Source organism: Petromyzon marinus, chromosome 27, assembly GCF_048934315.1.
Source record: "Petromyzon marinus isolate PM22_M1 ecotype Great Lakes invasive population chromosome 27, UKy_Petmar_22M1.pri1.0, whole genome shotgun sequence".
Classification (NCBI taxonomy): Eukaryota; Metazoa; Chordata; class Hyperoartia; order Petromyzontiformes; family Petromyzontidae; genus Petromyzon; species Petromyzon marinus.
The window spans coordinates 1,188,820-1,210,387 of NC_133693.1; the positions used below are offsets into that span (position 1 = coordinate 1,188,820).

At 47.9% G+C, this 21,568-nt stretch overlaps 1 protein-coding gene across 2 annotated transcripts in view; it reads left to right on the plus strand.

Moving 5' to 3' along the window:
* Positions 1 to 2,074: 2,074 nt before the first annotated feature.
* Positions 2,075 to 21,568, plus strand: part of MYOM1 (myomesin 1) — a 40,557-nt gene continuing 21,063 nt past the window's right edge. Inside the window, exons 1-13 of one of the 2 annotated variants that reach the window (XM_076069994.1) lie at positions 2,075 to 2,227; positions 5,737 to 5,937; positions 7,328 to 7,468; positions 9,078 to 9,249; positions 10,419 to 10,576; positions 12,550 to 12,642; positions 13,980 to 14,068; positions 14,602 to 14,661; positions 15,775 to 15,936; positions 18,406 to 18,567; positions 19,403 to 19,538; positions 20,485 to 20,684; positions 21,394 to 21,450. In XM_076069994.1, coding sequence (XP_075926109.1) covers positions 5,777 to 5,937; positions 7,328 to 7,468; positions 9,078 to 9,249; positions 10,419 to 10,576; positions 12,550 to 12,642; positions 13,980 to 14,068; positions 14,602 to 14,661; positions 15,775 to 15,936; positions 18,406 to 18,567; positions 19,403 to 19,538; positions 20,485 to 20,684; positions 21,394 to 21,450 — 1,591 coding nt within the window. In that variant the 5' untranslated portion in view covers positions 2,075 to 2,227; positions 5,737 to 5,776. The remainder of the gene's footprint in view (positions 2,228 to 5,736; positions 5,938 to 7,327; positions 7,469 to 9,077; positions 9,250 to 10,418; positions 10,577 to 12,549; positions 12,643 to 13,979; positions 14,069 to 14,601; positions 14,662 to 15,774; positions 15,937 to 18,405; positions 18,568 to 19,402; positions 19,539 to 20,484; positions 20,685 to 21,393; positions 21,451 to 21,568) is intronic. The other variant, XM_076069995.1, reaches the window with a different exon arrangement.

Sequence of the window (21,568 nt, forward strand, 5' to 3'; positions counted from 1 at the left end):
ACAGGGCCTTCTCTAGGTTGACTCAGACTAAAAATTAGCGAGTACTTTGCGTGTTTTCCACTCACAGCAATGTGTGGGGAGATGCAGCAGCTGCACGCGTGTGGTACCGGCCACTGCCCAGTGTTGTATGTACTGTATGTTGAACTTCTTTCGTACCGTACGTAGCCAACCGTGTTAATCGAAGGTGCGGGGGAAGGACAACGAACTAAACACCAAAATCAGTTCTAAAACAAGTGCATAGCTCCAGTGGCTTCCTAATATCGGAAAGAAGAGCGTTCCAGACGGCCGCAAAAGCGCATCTCAAAGCGCGCAATGCGGTGACCACAGTCGCCTTTGTTCGACGGCCAGCAGCCAGAAGCCACTGCTGCAAAGATGAGCGGAGTTGGCGTGGTGATAGTTCATGCCAAGGCCGTAATTATAATATATATTGGGGGGTACACATTCCCTCCCAATATTAAAATATGCTCAAAATGTCCCCTCCCCCAATATATTGCTATAAAAAAATTGCTATGCTATGTAAATAAAAACAACAATTTGCTAAACCTTGGCCACAATATCTGGACTTGTCTTTATATAAATCAATGCTTAGATTTCTGTTTATATGATTGTGGTTATGGTTGTACTTTATTAATCCCTAATCTCTGCCATTACATGCAATGAAACAAGAAATGGTAAAAAAGTAAAAACAGCAATGTAATACAATACACTATTAGACATTATTGTAAAAAAAAAAAAGTCCATCCCATGTGTAAGTGCATTTTTTTATTTTTTAGGCAGGAAATTAGTTTTAAAATGTAGATATTTTTTGCTGGGTTGAGACCCCCCAGACACCCTGGAAGGTTTGGTCCCACCCCCCAATGTTGACTCCATGGCTACGGCCTTGGTTCATGCTCGTTGCTGGCGAGATCAGCATCGAGGTATCGCGGTTCATTTGTGGCGGACACTGTGTGTGTAATGAGCGCGACGCTATCTGGTATTAGTTTACACCCTTGCCAGCTGCACGCTGACAACACTTTCCCCAATATCTACGAGGAGAATCGGGGTCGGTGGCGGTGTCTCTGTTTGTAGGTGTGTAGGGCAGCACAGCAGGTGCCTCTACATCACTGTCAGGGGGAGATGTGTGTGTGTGTGGTGCTCCTTGCCACGGCCAAGGGTAAAGTGCCGGTCGAGTGCCGCACGCGTGCAGCAGCTGGCTTGTGTGCCGCTGCTGCTTTCACCGGCACGGCGAGCGACGAGCCCTCCGTCGGGAGAATGAGTCACTTGAGTTTGTATATTTTTAAACCTCCATTGTTAAAGAGACGTACGCGAGGCACACTCCATGCGGGCCCAGCGTGTTGACAAATGGGCACAACAACAAACAAGGTGACCCTTGCCGTACATCGCTCTAATCTCCTTTCTGATATACTGTGCAAGACACAATGCCCCTTCACTTTGTGAGCCCTTTATCGAGAATCAATGCGTGCTGCCCATCTTCCCTGCTGCTCATATATAATGGTTGATATACTTAGGTACACAGTCGTGCACGAGGTTTTGTGCGGTGGGGTAAAGTATGGGTACTCCCATCTCTTCCAAGACGTCTGGCCAGTGTGGAAGAGTAGGCCAAGTGCCATCTAGAGATCCTGCCAGTGGAGGTTTTTTCCACCAGCAGTGGCGTCAGTAAGTAATTTCAGGGCTGCACTTTTATAATTTTACATATACAGTAGTTGAATATGGTTTCAAAAAGGAAGTAAACTTGCAGTTATTGCAATTAAAAAAATTGATTTGCAATGAAAATGTTCAAGTAGACGGACAAGCTTTGGAGGCTTCCCAAACATAACAGCCGCAGTGGGCCTCACCCTGTCAGCATTGTAAATACAAAAATACATTCGTGTGCAGTTCTGGCTGCTTTACGTTTTTCTGTCTTCCCCTAAATCAGCACTTACATTTTTTCCAAAATCTCTTTTCAACGAGAACGCCACACGTCACCTCTTGCTGAGTTTACATTCAGTTTTTTTGAACGTTTGATTTACTTGATATTTATAGCCAGGCCATAAATGGACACAAGGAGGGTGGTTTAAATGCAGTCTCTGGGGGCTATTTTTGGTCCCGAGTCTCCGTGCGACTCAGCCAGTCGTGGGGTAGAGAGCGGGGCCGTGTGTCTGAGAGCTGCCACCAAACAATCCTCTCTCTCTCTTCCTCACTCCTCCACGTCCCGCATCGTCGCGGGCGATCTCAAGGCACTGCAAAGGTAAAATGAGCTGTGCGGCTCAGCGGCCTCTCCTCCGGGACTTGCTTTGGGTTAATTTCCGTGCGCCGTGACACCGTCTGCTGCAGGCCCGGTTGGCTCGGCGCTAGGGCGAGGCGGCTCGCGATCGGAAAGTTGCGAGTTCCAATCCTTGTTAACGAGTTGTCTCGGCCCGTCAACACCCCCACCGCTTGGGGCGGATAAAATTAGTACCACTTTGTGGGGAAGTCAACGGTGGTTGTCCGTTGGAGAGACTCTCAGCTGGCAGAGGAATGTGGAATTTTAACCGCTCTCTCAGGCTGTAAACGGGAGTTGAGCATCGACTCAATGCCCATTTGAGCAGGAAATCACTTTGACTTTCTGCGAGCAAGCATCTGCATAACCCTACATAATCTCTTGCCGTCAGCCCACTGATAACAGTGATATGGCTAAGGGCTGTCTGTCAGACACTTTGTAATGAAAGTAAAAATGGCAATGTTGCAAGTGAGATGATTGCTTTGCATGCGCTGTATTTATAAAGTGAGGGTGGTTGTTTTTTTTTCCAGAGTGCAATGGTTGGTAAAGTATTAGCGAACAATGTAGAAGAGGAACGACGCATGCATGCAATCGCTTGTGTAACAATTCATGATTTTTAAATGTGTATACCGTTATGTGGGTGTGCTTAAACGATTTACATGATCCCGACAGCCACTACAGGCCGTTATATTCACCACAAGGTTAATAAGGGTGAAAATCGATTATAGTATTGAATCGTGACCCTGCACGGAAACTATTCATCAAATTGTCACGGTGTGGGCCCTACCAAAATATTTTAAAACAAAAATGTATCAGAGGTCAATTGCCTTGTGAAGTGACACGGTGGGCCCTCTGCTGATGTATCCGGTTCCCATTGAAGGTTTGTAATGATAGAATATAATTATGTTTTGGGAGTTGCACTGCTTGGCCACAACGCAAATCATCATGACCAATATCTCTTACTTGGTATCAAATATAAAAGACGTCCCGAAGCTCGAATGGAATTAAGAAGAACAATTAAAAATAGCACTGCACAGAACTTAGAAAAATTAAAAGTTTCCAAGGCAATCGCATGATTATACACTGGAATGTATAATAACACTGCAGTAATAATCAACTGACTCTCATACTAGTGGCATCATTGCATGTTCAAAATATACATTCAAAACTGGTGCAGAGGTAACAACACTCAGCACTGGGTTCCTCCCAGCCACTCGTGCTGACAATGCAATGTAGCCGGCTATTTGAGCAGCCTGGTCCTAAGCAGGGCACTCGCTGCCGTCACCATGTATACATCACAGCAGCGAGTGCATCAACAGTGTCGGGGCCACGGCGCCCTATCAGCGAATGCGTCTCAGCATGCCACTGGCGTTCGGTTTGGGCCATATGTAATTTTCTCTCCTAACACAACGAGACAGATTATATGTACGTATAACTGCTCTTTCACCGTACAAAGCCAATCGCGCTAATCCTTAATTAATTCCCACAGAGCAGGCCGTCACATCGTCTTGTCGATAAACTGCACTTGTATCTCGTTTATTATATGAATGTCATCATGTGTGATGCACACCGCGCCTCCCGTGCAGCGCTGCATCTCGAGGCAGCAACACGAAGTGGCTTCAGAGATAATCACTGAGCGAGGAAGTGACTGTTGCGGACCACAAGCGACCCGGTATAATCCGACGGTTCCCATCGTTTCTGGATTCGCGCCCCACTGTCGACCTTCAAACTATTTTCGTGGACCACCACACACCGATAAAACGTCGTAGCATCTGCGACACTTCCACGGATCGCTTCCCGCGGCCTAGCGGAACACCGGTGACCTGCGGACCCCAGCACGTGCACCGCTGGTCTAGACAATAAACTCGACAAACGAAAATAAACAAAATCTTTGAAAGCTAAACTGTGCTCCATATTTCTCTCGTTTGTGTCCACTTTATTAAGGCTACCTGAAAATAATATCGTTCAGTCAGTCTTAACTTTACTGAATTGTCGTTCCGAGTACTGTAAAAAATATATATTTCTGGGTGATCCCTTCCACAACTGTCGTGCCGGAGCACCGAATGTCCACGGCAGCCCAATCACCCTGCTCCATTGAGGCAGCAGCAGTCACAAGAGCGTCGGCTGTCAGTGATTGTATCACAAGAACGATCACTTCGTCGGGTGTGTTTTTTACAGCTTACCGATTGACAGACGTATAATTTATTCCGCTAATGGTATATCTAAAAAACCCTCAAAGGCTTTCTGCTCGTAGAGATTCCCTTTTGTGAAATGATTGGAGAGAGGTTTATCGGCTCTGGCGTGTGCCGCCACGTTTGATCGCAGTCTTTTTGTTGCGGCTGTTGCTGATGTTGCTGATGTTGTGGTGATGTAGGCTACTTCAAGCGTGAAACTAAATAACACAAATCCACGCATTTTAAACTCTTCACGTGCAACATTTTGGCTCATGATGTCGTCGCAAGCCCCACCTGAAACATCGGCACGCGCGGTCGGCGAGGAGCTGTGGTGGCGCTCGGCACAAGCAAAGCAACCAGAGCTCAGGGCACTCAAGCGGCTCAAGGGTCTCCGTTAGTCATGACTAAAATATGGATGCAATGAGATATAATTTCAAATAAAAATCCTCATGAACGTAAGAAGATAATGAACATACAAATGCCAATCAATCTCTCTCACCTTCTCTGCATCTCAATAGTCTTATTTCACTACATCTCGGTTTGCCTACATTTATCCTATCTAACTACATCTCTAACCTTCATCTATAGCGCTTCCGTAATCTCGCCAGGATTTTGGGTCTCATACGCTTGCTCATTCAAGAAAAGTTGTGATTTGTAACTATTGCTAATTTTATGGTGCTGTTTGTTGCTGCCTGCTTGACCTTATGGGCCTTTGGGCCAAGTGTTCAGCAACTGCGTTTAAAAACAACATTTGTAGGGGGGGGGCTAAAATTGATATTTGCTTAGGACCCAAAATGGACCAGCATCACCGCCGCCCTAACGTCCTGTGTGATGCCTCTGCATGCTGCCCATATTGTTATTATCCGTGTGGCACAGAGGGACCAACTCACGGAGTGTCCATTCGCAAACCTTGTGCCGGCACTGGGTCAGCTTCCACTGGGGAGCTGCTGCTGTGGGTGCCCCTCGGCTAACCTGCAGCACAGCAGCATGGCATCGGAATGGTTAAGATTAGATGAGATGTACGGCACTTTGAGTTGCTAAGGAATTTGTTTGCCCTACAGATACATCTGGCCAGGTAGCTCAGCGGTGATTCGAGTGGTTCGCAGTCAAATCCTGGTTTGGTGGTAGATTCAGCCAGCCCATCATCCTTTCAGGGTCGATAATACAGGTACCACTTTGTGAGGAAGTCAAGAGTGATTGTCTTATGGAGAGACTTGCCTCCGTCCAGGGCTATAAATAGGAGTTTGGGGATCACCTCGGTGCTCATTTGAGCAGGAAATCTCACTTTGAGTAAAAAAAAAAATGCAAATCTCTTACAAACAGTATTCATCTGGACAGAGAGCGGAGTTCACGGGGAGGCCACATGTCGCTGCATCTCCTGCAGAAGACGGGCTACGATGCCTCCCTGCAGCACAGCTCGCAGGCTCACTCGGCTGCCGCGTCGCACCACAGCAAGTCCTCCTCCTCCTCCTCACAGCTGGCACAGTCGACGTTCGCGGCCCGGTCCAGCAACAAGTACACCGGGTAATGCACTGTGCAGACGCAAACCTTCGCAGGCGTTTTAACAAACGGCGTTGCTTTACTTTAGTCAGGAACTCAATCGGAGAAGGGCAAAATACATTCAGTGTACAAATTGCTGGAGTGTATGTAATACGGATACAACTAACCACTTGCTATGAAGTGCATAATTTAGATATACATTATGTATTTAAATGACATGTCATTTAGATGCTTCCATCTCCGGCGGCACAATGGTTCACACATGATTGCACCATTAAGCTGATTATCTGAGTTTGATTCCTGGCCATGGCTAACATCAGTGGGCTCGCTCACTCCACCAACCCTCCCTGACCAGCTGGGAGAAGTATAGTTAAACAGCACCCATAGGGTGGGACAGCGTGGTTAGACCTTCATCCAGAAGTGCAATGACCACAGAGCTGCAATTTGCTATTCCAAATATAAAATATTTTAATGTAAATATTTTACATTGCTATATGTTATCATTACGTTTGTTTGTGCCGTGAATATGGACACCACAGGCATGCAGGTTGAACCGAAAAACAGAATTACAACAACGTGCAATTTGTCAAGCGGCGTTACGGTTCCACTTTGTGCTGCCAACTTACGTTTATTGGAAAAATGTGCAAATTATTTGCCAGCAGGCCCATTAAAGGTGCGCTAAGTGACGTTTTTTTGTTTGTTGCAAGGCCGTTCATTTGTCCTCGACATTTTCGCAACAACATCTGACTGTGCGGAGAGAATTGTGAAATATATGAATATATAAATGAAGTATTGCTCCCAGAAGATGTGCTCACACTTTCAATGTTATGCTCACAACACACGACATCGATTCGTTATGAACAAAAATGCATTCATATCTTGTCTGTTTATCTCTGCAATACATCTTGCCATTTTAAACGATCCTCAAACTTTCCTGCCTGCTAATGCGTCTCTCTGAAGACTCGAATGTAGAGGCTTGTCATGGTTCACTTCGGTCACACTAAATACTGAGTGTTTGTGCAGAGTACCTGAATGCAAAGCATAAATCTTGCAATTGTCTAAAAAAGTGAATTAAACGTAAAAATTAAATATGCTTTAAAATGTACGTGCATGCACGAATTAGTGTGGCTACGCGATGCAAATTCAGAAACCGTGAAAATTTGCGTTATCATCCAGTTTTTTTTGGGTTAGATCTCGTAAGTATCTATGTCGTTAACTCACCACCACCCGACACAGCCAACTAGTAAGGTTTGTCACGTAAACAGAACATGCCAATTCGTCACTAGTACAGCACACCGGTGTGTTGGAGAGCCAAGTCACAACGGGGCTAATCGTCACCTCAACGCGCGTTTGAACCACGGAGAGGCGATGTGACCTCGCAACGCTGTGACGTGACAACCCTTCTACCTCGCAGACTGACCTCCTCCACCACGCTAAGCGAGATCAAGGAAGAGGCGAAAGACGACTACGTCGCGCGGAAATATGGCGGATACTCCTCGTACGGGCAGGCGGACGACTGCTACTGCAGCAGCGTCATTCCAGTCTACCATAGCAGGTGTAGCACACAGCAAGATACCACCATCAGCAGCACTATGATCACTTCACGACACAGCGTCATTCCAGTCTACCATAGCAGGTGCAGCACGCAGCAAGACACCACCATCAGCAGCGCTATGATCACTTCACGAGACAAACCCAAATGCTTAGAATATCATCCTCATCATTACCTAAGGGATACAAGTATTTTTTTTATAAAAGTTATTCCCAGCACTCTATATTGTTTTTTCGAGGTTACACTAATTTAATATCTACGTGTGAGGGACGGCACACACTCATGTATACGAACGCTGTTTGCGCTTGTCAAAACGTAGTTCGTGAACGACTAATTTTCCACTCGCTCGAATCAGGAGGTCTTCAATACATATCCCGTAAGCCAACACCCGCCGCTGTCGTTAATCTCTGTCAAGCCATCACCTTGCCACGCTGCCCTACGCACGCGCAGTGGCTTCTGCGGTTAAATATGGTGAAGAAATGTGGCCTCATCCATCTCTCCCGACAGGCCCCAACAGTGTGACCAGAATTTTCAGTACGGTCTGTGTGGCTTGGCATTGTCGCGGCCTTAACCACAATCGCTGTGCCCATTCGGCAAGTTGTCAAGGTTAAGGATGCCGAATGGAGGGCAAACAGCACACATTCCGCGAATGTGTGAAATATCGCCCCCGTAGTCATTACCGTGCTCAAACCCACTTTGCAGAGTCGCATGTTCGGTGTCACGGGACACACTTGGCACTGCTTTGCTTGCTCCGTGCCACCATGGTTCATATTCAAGCACCCCCTTAAAAAAGAACCCACCATGGCATTTGATGCATTTCATGCCCCACGTACTAATCCGAATGACCCAGTGTGACGATTGGAGTTCCTGGTTGTGCCAGGTTGCATCTGTAGCCGCTATATATTTCTGCACTGTTTGGTTCCGTCTCATTCAAGCGGACGCTCCATTATTATTTGTTCATACATTTTTTGACAAGCACTTAGAGGACTGCTGTGCACCTGGCCCAGCCAGTTCAGGCAGCATTATTCAACGACTTTTGTGACTGCTGGCCAATTGGTCAAGGACAGATGTCTTTACTTATTTTCTTCCAAATAGCGAATATGATAATAATCGATTAAGTTCGTGTTTCTCTGATGTGGCCAGGCTCAGACGTCAGAATGCTGAGTTGGTGCCACTGAGGTCCTGAGTTCAAATTCAAGGAGCCACCGGTGATAAAATCACATTTTCAAGAGTTGATGGTTTCGGCTCAGTTACCAATTACTGCACGCACAAACAAATCTTGTTAAATTAAGCTAAATTTCGCTAAATCCCAGCTTTGACAATTATGGTTTTGGTTTGACTGCCATGCAATGGACTTTGCTCTCATAAGCAGAGCAGCAGGGGAAGTTTTGCCCCCTACCTTATGGACCAGAAGTAACTTGAAGGGATCTCAGAGGCAGCTCTGTGACATCCTCGATTCCCCAACCCAGGCAGAGTTGCACTGCTCTGCGAGAATTGATTCATCACCTCATGGCACGATGTCCATAGCACAATCGGATACAATGAAATGTAAGATATACATTAAATCTACTAAAAACCGGTGACCACCCAATACGTGTGACCGTGGGACCAGGGGCGAGACCTTTGGCGTGCAGGAGCTGGAGGATGATCTCATGAGGGACACGACGTCCTACCTGGCTCGCCGCTCCCTGCTGGCCCAAGGCTCCGAGACGGTGCAGCAAACCCTCCAGACGACACTGGACAGCGCGCGCTACAAGGCGGAGCGCGTGGAGCTCGAGAGAAAGGTGGCCTTGGGGCGGGGGAGGGTGGGGGGGCACACAACACAACCGACGTTGTCAACAAACTTTAAACAGAGAATGAGTCTGTCGTGCAGTCTGCTCTCAAACGTTGTGTGTACGAGGAACGGCTGAATGACAGCTGTCACTGGTGCTGAATATTGTATCAAATATTGTACCAAGTATCGTACGACTTGGCGATCAGAATTTAGCAAGGGGGGGAGGGGCTGGACCTTCAGCATGGGGGTTCGTTCACCTCCAGCCCCCCCCCACCCCAGGGCTACGGGCTGGGTGGCGGCACCCGCTGTCAACATGAATAACCACACCCGGCACACCACATCCAGTACGCCTCTTGCCACGGCTGTGGCCACTGTCACATGCCACGTACTCCAGTCGACGAGCGAGCAGGAGAACATGTCGTGAGTGAAGAAGCAAGTAAAAGCAGAATGCGGTACAACAATTACATAAATATGTAAATAAGTATACCCCTGCTTGCCTGTCCACATAAATACGAATGACCTTGTAGGCCACCCGGCCTATGGCACTTCCAAACCAATATAATCCAGCAGCAATGGTTCAAATAAGCAAACTGGGGATCGGTGTCGACGTTCAGTCTTCACTTGCCATCTTGGACTCTAACAAGCAGGCAAGACGCTGCCTTCACGTGTTTGACCCTGACACACCGGCCACACGGCCTTCTGGGAGCGCATCATTTCATAAGCATTGGTTAAACGCGAGCAAAGTCCGGACTGGTTTCAACATGCAGGGTCACATCAGCAGTCAGCCTTGCTTGAACCAATGCTGGTGAGCTGCTGGACGTTTATAGGCAAGGACTCTCTCTCTCTGTTTGTTAGATTATGTCCTCGATTTGATATAAAACTCTTCAATACACAGCACAACAATATCAGTAGCATAGTCGCGGAGAAGATCACCTGATCACTAAGAACATCAATAAGCAGGGAATACGCCCGCCTCCTCCACGTCATCAAGTAAAAGAGTACTGTGTGTTTTTTTTTTAAATATAGATCCCAGATGTATTGTCCGCGTATTCATTTTGTCGCTCGCATTCTCCGCGACGTCGCGAGTCGTCGAATCAAAGGCGCTCGTGCGAAACGCGCGGGACGATTTGATTTGACTCGTGAGCGCACGGGCGAACAACCGCTCGTCTCCGCCGACAGATCCACCAGAGGGCTCAGTTCAAGCACCGCATGAACGTGGACAGCAAGCTGCACGCGCCCGAGTTCACCATCAAGTTGCGCTCGCACACCGTGTGGGAGGGCAGCGGCGTGCAGTTCCGCAGCACGGTGCACGGCTGGCCCGAGCCCGTGGTCACCTGGTGAGCGCCACGTCGGCCCCGCTCGCGAGCAGTGCCGGATTATGCTCGTAGCAATTCCGGTTCAGTGATTCTGCACTTGCTCTATTACTATACACGTGTAGCTGCCACACACGTAGCTGCCACACACGTAGCTAGGCCTTGCCAGATTCTCCCCTCCGACATTCCTACCCAAGCCCGGCATAAACTACACGTGTAGCTGCTACACGTGTAGCTACGACACGAGTAACTGCTACACGTGTAGCTGCTACATACTTTCAAGGGCCCCCGCGCTAAATGCGTTCAAGCTATCAATTCCGGTTCAGTGATTCTGCACTTGCTCTATTACTATAGTATTATACTGCCTTCAACTTTTACGAACGACCGGGTGTTTAAGGTTAGCGATTTGTTGTATTATATGGCCGTATAACAAATGAAACAAATACAATTACTTTATTATGCGAGTAAAAAAAAGATGCGTTTTCATATCGGTGTGTTTATTTATTTATTTATGGCCCCTTTATAACATCACATGCTACAGGCCCCGCACTGGCTTCATCCAGCACTGATCGTGAGCGGTCGTCACACGGTGGGGATGGGGGATAGAACAAATGTCGCTCATCCACGCCGAGTGGCAGTGGGAGAGGGGGCCGAGAGCGATGGGCTGGACGTGCTGCAGGGTGGCAGCGTGAGGGACATGACGTTGACAACGGTGACGCGCATTATCATCGTCGCCGTCATCATCATCGTCATCAGTAGTGACATTCTGTATGATCATTGTGTTGTCGTCATCAATAGGATCGTGACATTCCGTATGATTATTGTGTCGTCATCATTGTCATCATTAGGATCGTGACATTCTGTATGATTATTGTGTCATCATTGTCATCGTCATCAATTGGATCGTGACATTCTGTATGATTATTGTGTCGTCATCATTGTCATCGTCATCAATTGGATCGTGACATTCTGTATGATTATTGTCGTCATCATTGTCATCGTCATCAATAGGATCGTGGCATTCTGTATGATTATTGTGTCGTCATCGTCGTCGTTGTCCGTGATTTATCCACCTGTCGATGGAGGCTTCTCCATGGTACTGGATGTAACGATCTATGGAGCACCTTCACGCAAGCTGATTCGATTGCTCCAACTCCCCTGTGGATGTCCGCTCAGGCTGCGCAGATTCTCACCCAGGCTCTGAGCAGTGTCAGCTTCGTGTTCTGACTCTTGAGGCCTCTGTCTTCCTCTTATATTACTTTCAACATCATCATCATCGCACATTGTGTTTGACATCATCGCTCACACGCCATTATCGGCCTGCATTGGCTCTCATCACCATTCATCATCGCATTTATTTTAAACGTCGGCCTCACAGTGTGTTGCGCCAAAGCAGCAGACGAATTTGCTTCGTATTCGCCGTGAAGGCTGTCACTGTGCCAAGTTTCCACATCTCCAATGGGAGAGAATTTAAGAAAGCAAGTTTCCGCCCCAGGCAGATTTAAGCTGTGATTTTATTCTTAGTGTTCCCACTAAAAATAAGTGTTCAGTCTGATGTCAGGTAGAGCTTCTTCTCTTACGTTTCCTTAAAGAGGTCACGGAAGATACTTCTCCGTGACATCACGGCATATTTAGCAGGCAGTGACTAATGACTTCTGAGAAATGTGTGGCATCGCTGGGAGCTATTTCAATCACTTTAGCTGGGGTATGATACGTTCCAATTTGCGAGCATTACAGAACACAAACTACGAGTCCCGTGCCTGGACTGTGCTGTCAAAAGTCCATTAGCAGAATCGATGTTGTTATAATCTCAGAAAGTGACACTCTACCCATTATAGACATTACCAGGCCAGCAACATGCGCAAAAGCATAAATGAAACAGTATCGTTAATATGAAAAATACATGTTTAAATACATTGCATAAGTGCTGTAGTGTCGTTTTGTTAAAATATGCATAATGAATTGCAATCGTGTCTGTGTGTGTGTGTCATCATTAGGTATAAAAACATGGTCCCCATTGACGTCAGTCTCAAGCCTGAGAAATACCGAGTTGTGAACAAGTTTGGCGTTCACACCCTGGACATATACAAGTGAGTGGTCTCCGATACACTGCAGCCAATCCCTTGTCGAGTAGGTTTAGTAGAACTCTCATTTGTTAACCTATTGCCTGGGAATCATATTATCTGCAGGAGCCGTAATATCTGCAAGAACTAATATTCTTCCTATTATCTGCGTTTTTTTTTTCCAAATCCCGATATGTGGAATAGCTTCCAAATTCCTATTATGCACAAACAAATAATTCCCAAGCATGAGCGTGAGACATAACGTCAAGGGCAAAAGGATCAGTGATGTTTTCTGCCACACAGCAACACGGATATTGAGGAGTTATACCGCAATGGCCTCGCTGAAAAAACTAGAACCCGGAGACGTTCACTGGGTCAGCCAAATTTACTGGGTCAGCCAACGCCAGACTGGATTTGAATTGACCAAGCAAGCCTTGCTCTGTCCCTTGGCAATAACTCCCTTCAATGTTCTGCTGCCACCGTATGGGATGTAATCGTCCTAACAAGGTGATGAGAAGCACCACTGTGTGAACTAAAAGCGAAGAAGCCATCGAGTGGATTTTACGAGAAGGGTTCAAACGTGTGACGAACCACATCCATGCAGGATTCTCAGATGCAAGAATTAATGACGACAAACAACGAATATAATGTAAAATTAAGAATATGAATATAATGTAATTCGTTTACTTTGGAATGCCCCACCGAGTCTCAAGATTATCTTTTCAGGATCCTGTTATTGGGATGCTCGGCCCATTCCATGAGCGAGGTGTTTTGAGTGTGCGAGGAAACGAGACTGAGCAGAGACTACCCCTGCATAAGAAGAGATAATGCTCCAATTTCCACAAAGATGAATTCACTATCAGAAGTTCACTGCACTGCTACATCATAGCCACCTCACAGCACGTAAGAGTTGGTAATTTCACAAGCCTGCATGATCCACCAACCCCTGCCTGCAAAGTGCTGGATAACAGGTGTGGGCCACTATTAACAATACCCAATGCATTTGTCTGGATACTGGAACAGTATTCTGACCATACTTTCTCAAACTTCATCAAATCAGGAAGCTGTCACGGTATAATTATTAGCGCGCTGGACATGCAATGCAAAGGTCACCACTTCGATCTTCCGGCACGACGGTTTTGAAACAACGTTCCGCTCTAAATGGGTGCAGCACAGTTCGCGGGTCGCATGTGGTGGGGTAGAGTGTTTGTACTCCCACCTCTTACACGCGTGGAAGAGTTCCCCTCATACCCTCGAGCTCTGTAGAGCTCCCTCGAGTGGAGGCTTTTCCACCGGAGGATATTGCGGGGCTGCACCTTTGCCTTTTTTTACAACTACCAAACGGCCGCGTGGTTTTGTTTCAGCTGCGAGTTCGACGACACGGCGCAGTACAGCGCCACCGCGATGAACGCCAAGGGCCAGAGCTCCACCGTGGCGTCGCTCGTGGTGAAGCGTGAGTCCCAAACTCTCCGGCGGGCGGGCGGGTGGGCGCAGTCTCCTGGCACGCCTACGTACAACCGATGTACCTAGGATCTAGATCTCCCATCGTGGCCGTAGCCATTGATGACACCGGCGCTTGGGATGAGAGTTTCCCCCTCACACACGTGGGTTTGCTCCGGGTGTACCGGTTTCGTCCCACGTGCAAACGCTCCTTTATTGGCTAAAAACACCTTGACACGTAGGCTTTCGCGACCAATATTATTCATAATGAAGGTTTTTTGGGTTATATCGTGATCTCACCCAAAAACCTTTATCATGAATAGAAACACCTTACTATGTAGAGGAGCGCAGAGCCTGGGCGATTGTTGGTGCTGGCTCATCGCGTGGCTGCTGCCTTGTCACTTATCTGTGGTTCCTCCTCCTCGCGTATCTGAGTCGTTCTCTCTCTCTCTACGAGAGCGACGACTGTGCGATGCATTACAAGTTATTATGTTGTTCGCATGCCTTAATATTGTCACGTTGTCTGTGTGTGCGTGTTTTTTGCAGGCTTCAAGGGCGAATTGAGAGATGACATGTTTCCTCTTGGAAAACTGTTGCCGTTTGACAGTAAGAATTAAGCGCAAACTACTGCGTAGGGTTTTCGTGGTCGGTGGGTGCCCCAGATGGCTCAAAGGTCACAGTGCTGAGCTGGCGCTGCTGAGGTCGTGAATGTTTTAAACCAGGCAGCTGCCTGTGGGAAAAATGGTGCCCTTAGGTGCTGTACGTTGATTTACCAATCACTTTAAAATTGGTCCCCATAACTTAATTTCGCTAGATCCCAGCTCCTGAAAATAGAAAAAAAAATGTGTTTACTGTCAAGTATTATACATAACTCACGTACACACAGCGGGTGAGAGAAAATGCTGCTCTCTACGTGCATAACAGATGTCACTCGAAAGGATCTCAGAGGAAGTTCTGTAAAATCCGCATCTTTGATGGCTGGTCTCGAACATGACAGGTGGCATTGCTCTGCAAAGAGTTCGGAATGGATTCTTTGTCTCGTGACGTGGCACCCATAGCACAGTGGGAATACAATTGAAAGAAAGTGGCACAAAAGTCAATCAATCAGAAGGTTCTCGCGGTGGTGCTGTATTGCTCACCGATGTGTTTTTTGGGTCATAGCACGTGTTGTTTGCCATGATGTCAGACGTTCTGCTCCCAGCGCCACGTGGTACAACCCAAAAACAGATCACAGAGATGGATAAACACCTCCGATTAGCACGGTTGGCTACATACGCTGCAAAAGAAATTCAACGTACATACATACTGTGGGATGTGTATCGATTCGCCTCTGAATATTGACGGCAGCGATAAAGGAAACAGAAAAAGGTGCAGCCTCGAAATGTCTTTCCCGTGGCGCTGCTTGCAGATGGATCTCTGCATGCATGCACACATACGTACACACATATATTTATTGAAACACCTTGCTATCTTTCCCATAAGCTAGCTCATAAGATGTGAGAAGGACAAAGTCATAAATTCAGCATTAATATTTAATCTCCACGAAAATGTTGATGCTGGGCCTAAGCGTCGGAAGTATGTAGTTTGGGCAGTTGGCAAGGGAGTGCTTTGCAACCGAATACGATGACAGCGCAGCAGCTGGGGGAGTGATTTGATGATGCGCGTGGCAGCTGGGATTGATGCCCTCTGAAGAGAGCCCTCTGTGTCGCTGCCCGACAGTGGCGGAGTTCCTGGCAGCCTCCTCCAAGCTGAGCTTGCACCTGGTGGACCCGTTCAACGTGTCCTTCGGGACTGAGGGCGACACCCTGAGCCTGGGCACCACCGTGGTGCTGCACCCTCCTGTCAAGGGCTACACGCCCGACGTGCAGTGGCTACGCAACCGTAAGTTGTAGCAGCCTCCCTCCCCTCCCCCCAATCGCCCAGCCACTGCCCCGCACAAACCACCCCCAACCCACCTCCCCTCACACCCCCCCAGCCAGCAGCAGGGCGTGCGACTGCATTCGCAGCCACGAGCACCAACAACACGCCAACAACACATCAACAAAACGTCAACAACACATCAACAACACAACACGAGCCCAACTCGGTGATCCGGTTCGGGCTTGAAAATCGCTTGGAACGTTGTCGCGTTGCTGCAAAAATTGCGAATCAGGATCGCTTTGCCTTTGCCGACGTGAGGCTTCTGAGAAGGATCTCTGCTCAAGCGCTCTCATTAAATTGCAACCATCACATTGTCCTCTCTCAACATAATCCTCAGGCACGAGCCATTGCCAGAAACATCACCGGTTATACATTCTTCTTTTCAAGCCGCTGCTATTTGTGATTTGTGCGTGAGCACCCAATGCCAGCGCAGAATCGCCTACACAAATATCCGGTTGTTTAAAATAATGCAAATTAGTCGTTCTAGATGTCTTATGCCTTTAAATGTCATTAATGTATTATTTTTCTTTTTGACAACAATACGGACAAGAAGAGCAGCAGGGAACACGTCCTTCAGAAGGCCCACGCACACAATGAGAGTCGCTCTCCGGCTGTGATCGAGCAGTCGGGAGAACGATAGACGGGACGGGGAAATGGGATCGGAGGATGGGGAGCTGCAAGGGGGGTGCAGAGGGGGTGCAGGGGGCTGTAGAGGTGTGCAGGGGGGTGCAGGGGGGTGCAGGGGGGTGCAGGGTGATGAGACAAGAGAGATAATGTCTTGGAGAAATCACTTGATGGAGGAAAAGTCTAAAGTTACTTTTTCAATAAAATTATTGATTTTAGTCGTCGTGACGATGATTAATAAATATAAAGTTTCATATTTTTTATTTAAAGCGCAGCCCCCCCAAAAATTGGCAATATATAAAGCATGCACAGTATTGTTCACGCAAGCATGTTGGTATTGAAATGTTATTTCACTGGAACAAATAATTGGATAATTGATTAAAATTTCTCAGGCCGGTATATATTACACACGCATATTAAAAGAAACAATAAATCCCAGCCCTTCTCAATCCGCCAATGCACGAAGGCCTCGACTGTCATACGCAAACACAGACACACCGACTGCGTTCAGCATTTGCAAACGAAGCACAGGCCATGTGAAGTGTGCGTAAAAAAAACTGTTTACGGAAAAACATCTGAAAAAGTATGCAGTCGGCATGTGCAGGGCCACTGTTCAGGGGAGGCAATTAACCTGCAGTGAGAGGATTCAGCAAAAATCTCTGTAGTTTAAAGTCACATCTCCAGAACACTAATCCATCAAGGTTATGGCACTCCACCCCCCACCCCCTCCTATTGTACGGCGGCGTTGATGCATCACCATCACCCGAATGCATCCCAGTCAATTCAGCCGCTACAGCTTTTAACACGGCTTAGGATGTTTTTTTTTTAAACATGCATGCAGTGGTGTCTAAATGGAAAATTATTCATTCATCGTCCTCGCACTATTACACACTTTACAAGCGGCGCTTCCAATTACGCAGTAATATTGACAACCCCAGGGCTCATTTACAGAGACCGCCATGAATCATGGTCATCATCGCTGGCCCGCGCCCCTGTGAGAGAAGCCCCTGTATTGATGCCCTACGCCGCATTACAGACGGGTCAGGCTGTGTGCACTGCCTACAAAGAGATCATTGAATAAAAATGTTGCGGGAACGCCGGCGATATTCGTCGAACAGAGGAGATATTTAGCAAAGCAGCAAGCGCTGACATGGCCGAGATTCCGTGTTCGAACCCAGGCATCATCCGCCTGTGATCAAGCCAGATTCTCAAGTGTAGCTAGTTCATGATCTCCGCCCAGTCGCTAGTGACTGTGCAAAGATTATGGCCTTTCTGCATTTAATTTGGCTGAATTCCAGCTCTGAAAATTAAAATTGTTTGTTTGCACCACCGGGAGAACATTATTCTCAATGGCAGAGTAGCTGGTAAAATGCTCCTCTTTAATGTGTGGATCAGAGGTCACTTGAAGGCATCTCAGAGGTAGCTCTGTCATACCCACTTCCGTGGCCCATTTTCTAACATGAAGGCTGCACTGTTTTGCAAGAAATCTGTTTCGATACTCATGTCGTGATGGAGACAACACAAACGGCATAGAATTGGGAAATCAAGCTGATTTTTTTTTAAACATCGCGCACTGTTGTCCAGACAAATGCGTCACTAGGGACGACACCTGTCGTAGGCATAGCTATCGAGTTTTGCAGGCGGGGATACTGCACCAAGGCCCATACGCCAGGCACAAAGGGGCAACATTTAATTCCTTGAACAAGGCCCAATGCCAACCACGCTACGTTGCTGTGACCACGTTGTGACCACCTATGATCACCTATGTCCACCTGTGACCACCTGTGATTACGTTGCGCGTGGCAGATGTTCCGCTGGTGGATTCCAAGTGGCTGAAGGTGACGTTCAACGAGGGCCGGGCGACGCTAACGCTGCCCCACGTCAACAAGGAAGACGAGGGCCTCTACACGGTCCGCGTCACAGCCGGCCGCCAGTTTCAGGAGCACAGCGCCTACTTGTTCGTCAGAGGTGCGCGGAAAGACTCGCACACCATCGCGTCTCGCCCACAGCATTTTTAGAACAATAATAATCTGATTTTATATGGCATCGTTACTGCAGATCGCATCTCAAAATGCGAGAACATAAAAAACACGTGAACACCAGAAAGGGTACAGGGGACACCAGAGGGAAATAAAAGGAGGGTACCCAGAGGCAAACCCAGCTCACGCCAAGTGGAGTAGCAGCAACGAGCCAAGCTCCGGACATGAGTGATAGTCCAGCAACAAGAGTTTAATCCCAAACAGTGCCATCCATACAAACAGCACTCAAAAGGCTCTTCCGAATCCATTTAAAGAAACAGCCATGCTGCTGCAACAAGGGACACTGCACATGGCTCAGTTGCCAATTAGATGACCAGAAACAATATTCAGGGGGTAATCCAAGTGTGGTCTTCTGAGGTAGTCCACGTATTGAGCATTTCTCCTCTCAAGCTTTGCACCATGCACTACTGCGGGCGTCTTGAGGCATTGAAACATGCGACAAAAGCTTGAAAGAAGAAATGCAGCCTGATCTGGAAGACCGCAGTTTGGATTTCGAGTGGCTGCCAAAATCTCATTGCAATATTAAGGAGGTAAACATTAATTGCTTTCAAGACTTTGACTGAAACGCAGATTAGAAAACGGAAGTGACTGATGTTATGATCTACACCAAACATGAAAGAACTGTCAATTTGGTGGCCACGTTGATGCCCTGTTCACCTTCATAACAATATTCATGAACGTTGTTTGAAAGCCATAAGTTCGAGTCAGGCAGGGTTGCATGTCCTCCACTGGCTGGTTGCTCACCGCCGGACCGGTGCTCACAGATGGGGAGATGGTGGGCTACCCCGGCTCCCCTCTCGACGTGGAGTGCCTGGAGGTGAACAAGGACTACATCATCATCACCTGGAAGCAGCCGAGCGCCGACGGCGGCAGCGCCATCATCGGCTTCTTCATCGACAAGTACCCTCCTCGCCTCTGCCACGACCAGCGTGGCATTCGACCAATCACCGCACGTTTCACTTCACATTTTTCGCGCACCGATTTGCACACGTGCAGCCCTTTTGTCACTCCACTGCTGGATGAGGGGCCTTCCAATGCCGATGCGTATTTATTTGACCATGCTTCACCACGCCGCTCAGTGTGGGTTGAAGGCAGTGAGAATAGGTGTCGGACTATACAGTACTACGCCACAGTCATGGATTTGGCTGCACTGTCCTCCGCTGCCCGTTGCATAGCCCCACAAGCCGGCGTGTTTGTGCGTCGTGACCACCCATTCAAGCACCATACAGGCTCAAGCCTGATGAGCTTCAAAGTCCTGACACATTCAGCCTGATGTTGTCACAGGCACTCGGTCACGGACAATGGGGAAAATTCACCAAAGTGGTGGGATACGCCCTTTTAATAAAGACTTGGATATGCCCAATGCGATTAGCTACTATAAAAAAGACCCCATCACAGAACACAGGTCACATAGCATCCAGAAGAGGGGCACACGGCTTACTTACCCTTAAGACGACACAAGCGGACCATTTTTTATATGCTTATCAATAGATGAAGCTCAAAGGGACCATAAACATTCGTGTCAAATGCGAGTGGCTGGAGTGAATCCCCGAACGCTGGATCGTCAAACGCTTTTACTGCATCACGTCGGATTCTACTGAGCGAGGCACGGAACTGGGTGCTCCACTCCAATGCCGTGACAACAGGATTCTGCATCCCAACTTCGGCTGAATTCGTAACAATTGTTCACGGTAACAATTGTGATTGAAAGCTTTCGTGACTGCAGGGATTCATATTCTTGGTTCTTTCGGTAAAGTCAAGAATATAGCAACAATTGTATTGGTGATAATAAAGGAGCAGCTGGCAAGGTTCGCACGCACCCTGTGCCCCCTCCCTTTGTCTCCAGGCGAGAGGTGGGAACGGACCTCTGGCTGCAGTGCAACGACACACCGGTGAAGTTTGCCCGCTACCCCGTGACGGGGCTGGTGGAGGGCCGATCCTACCAGTTCCGCGTGCGCGGGGTCAACGCCTCGGGCATTGGCCGGCCGTCGCGCGCCTCCATCCCCACGGCAGCTCTCGACCCGCTGGACCGAGCGCGCATGAAAGGCACGGCCGCCGTCTGTGTTTGCCGGGGGGTATAAAGAGGCGCCCGGCTCCGTCAGGCGGGGCGCGCGGTGGCCGGGTGGGTGGCTCAGAGGTCGCGCCGCTGAGACGGCACCGCAGGCATCCTGGGTTCAAAGACGAGTGTCACCCGCCTGGGTTTGGACCGGGTTCTCGACTGTAGTGAGTTCATGAGTTGATAGACTCGGTCTCGTCAAAAATGACTGCACACAAACAACAACAAAAAAACACCATGCTCATTTGGTTCTCAGTATCAGAATATGTTTTTATACTGGAGGAATCCGATGAGCTATGAAGCTCTTTTTCACATTTGTCCAGTAGGGGTTGGTCAGAACGTTAAGTAGGTTCTGCATGAGATGGCCAGGTGGCCTATAGGTCAGAGTGCTTGCGGTTGAGTGTGGGTTTCAGGCGTCAGTGATTTATTTCTTAAATGATGAGAGTTCATGACTTCAGACCAACATTGTTTCACCTTGCATATGACAATCTTTCCAGATAAGTTTTTATTTCTTCAATAAAATACAATTGTTCGTGAATCTATTATGAGTTTAGAACAAGCTCCCACCGTTCGGTTACGTTCAATGTTAAATATTCTAGACGTTAAAATGTGGCAGCTGTGTATGTCTGCATATACACACTAATCTGGTATTCGTTAACAAACAAAAATAACATTCACGGAAACATTTTCTCTGAACAGGAGGACCAATCGCTCCGTGGACTGGACAGATTATTGTTACAGAGGAGGAGCCAGATGGTGAGACGCACGACGGCAGTGCGAGGGCATCAAATTTAACGAACCCTCACGAACACGGCCAACATTACATTTGAACCGCGGTAATTTATTTAAAGCTCTCGCCGTTCCAGCTCCCACG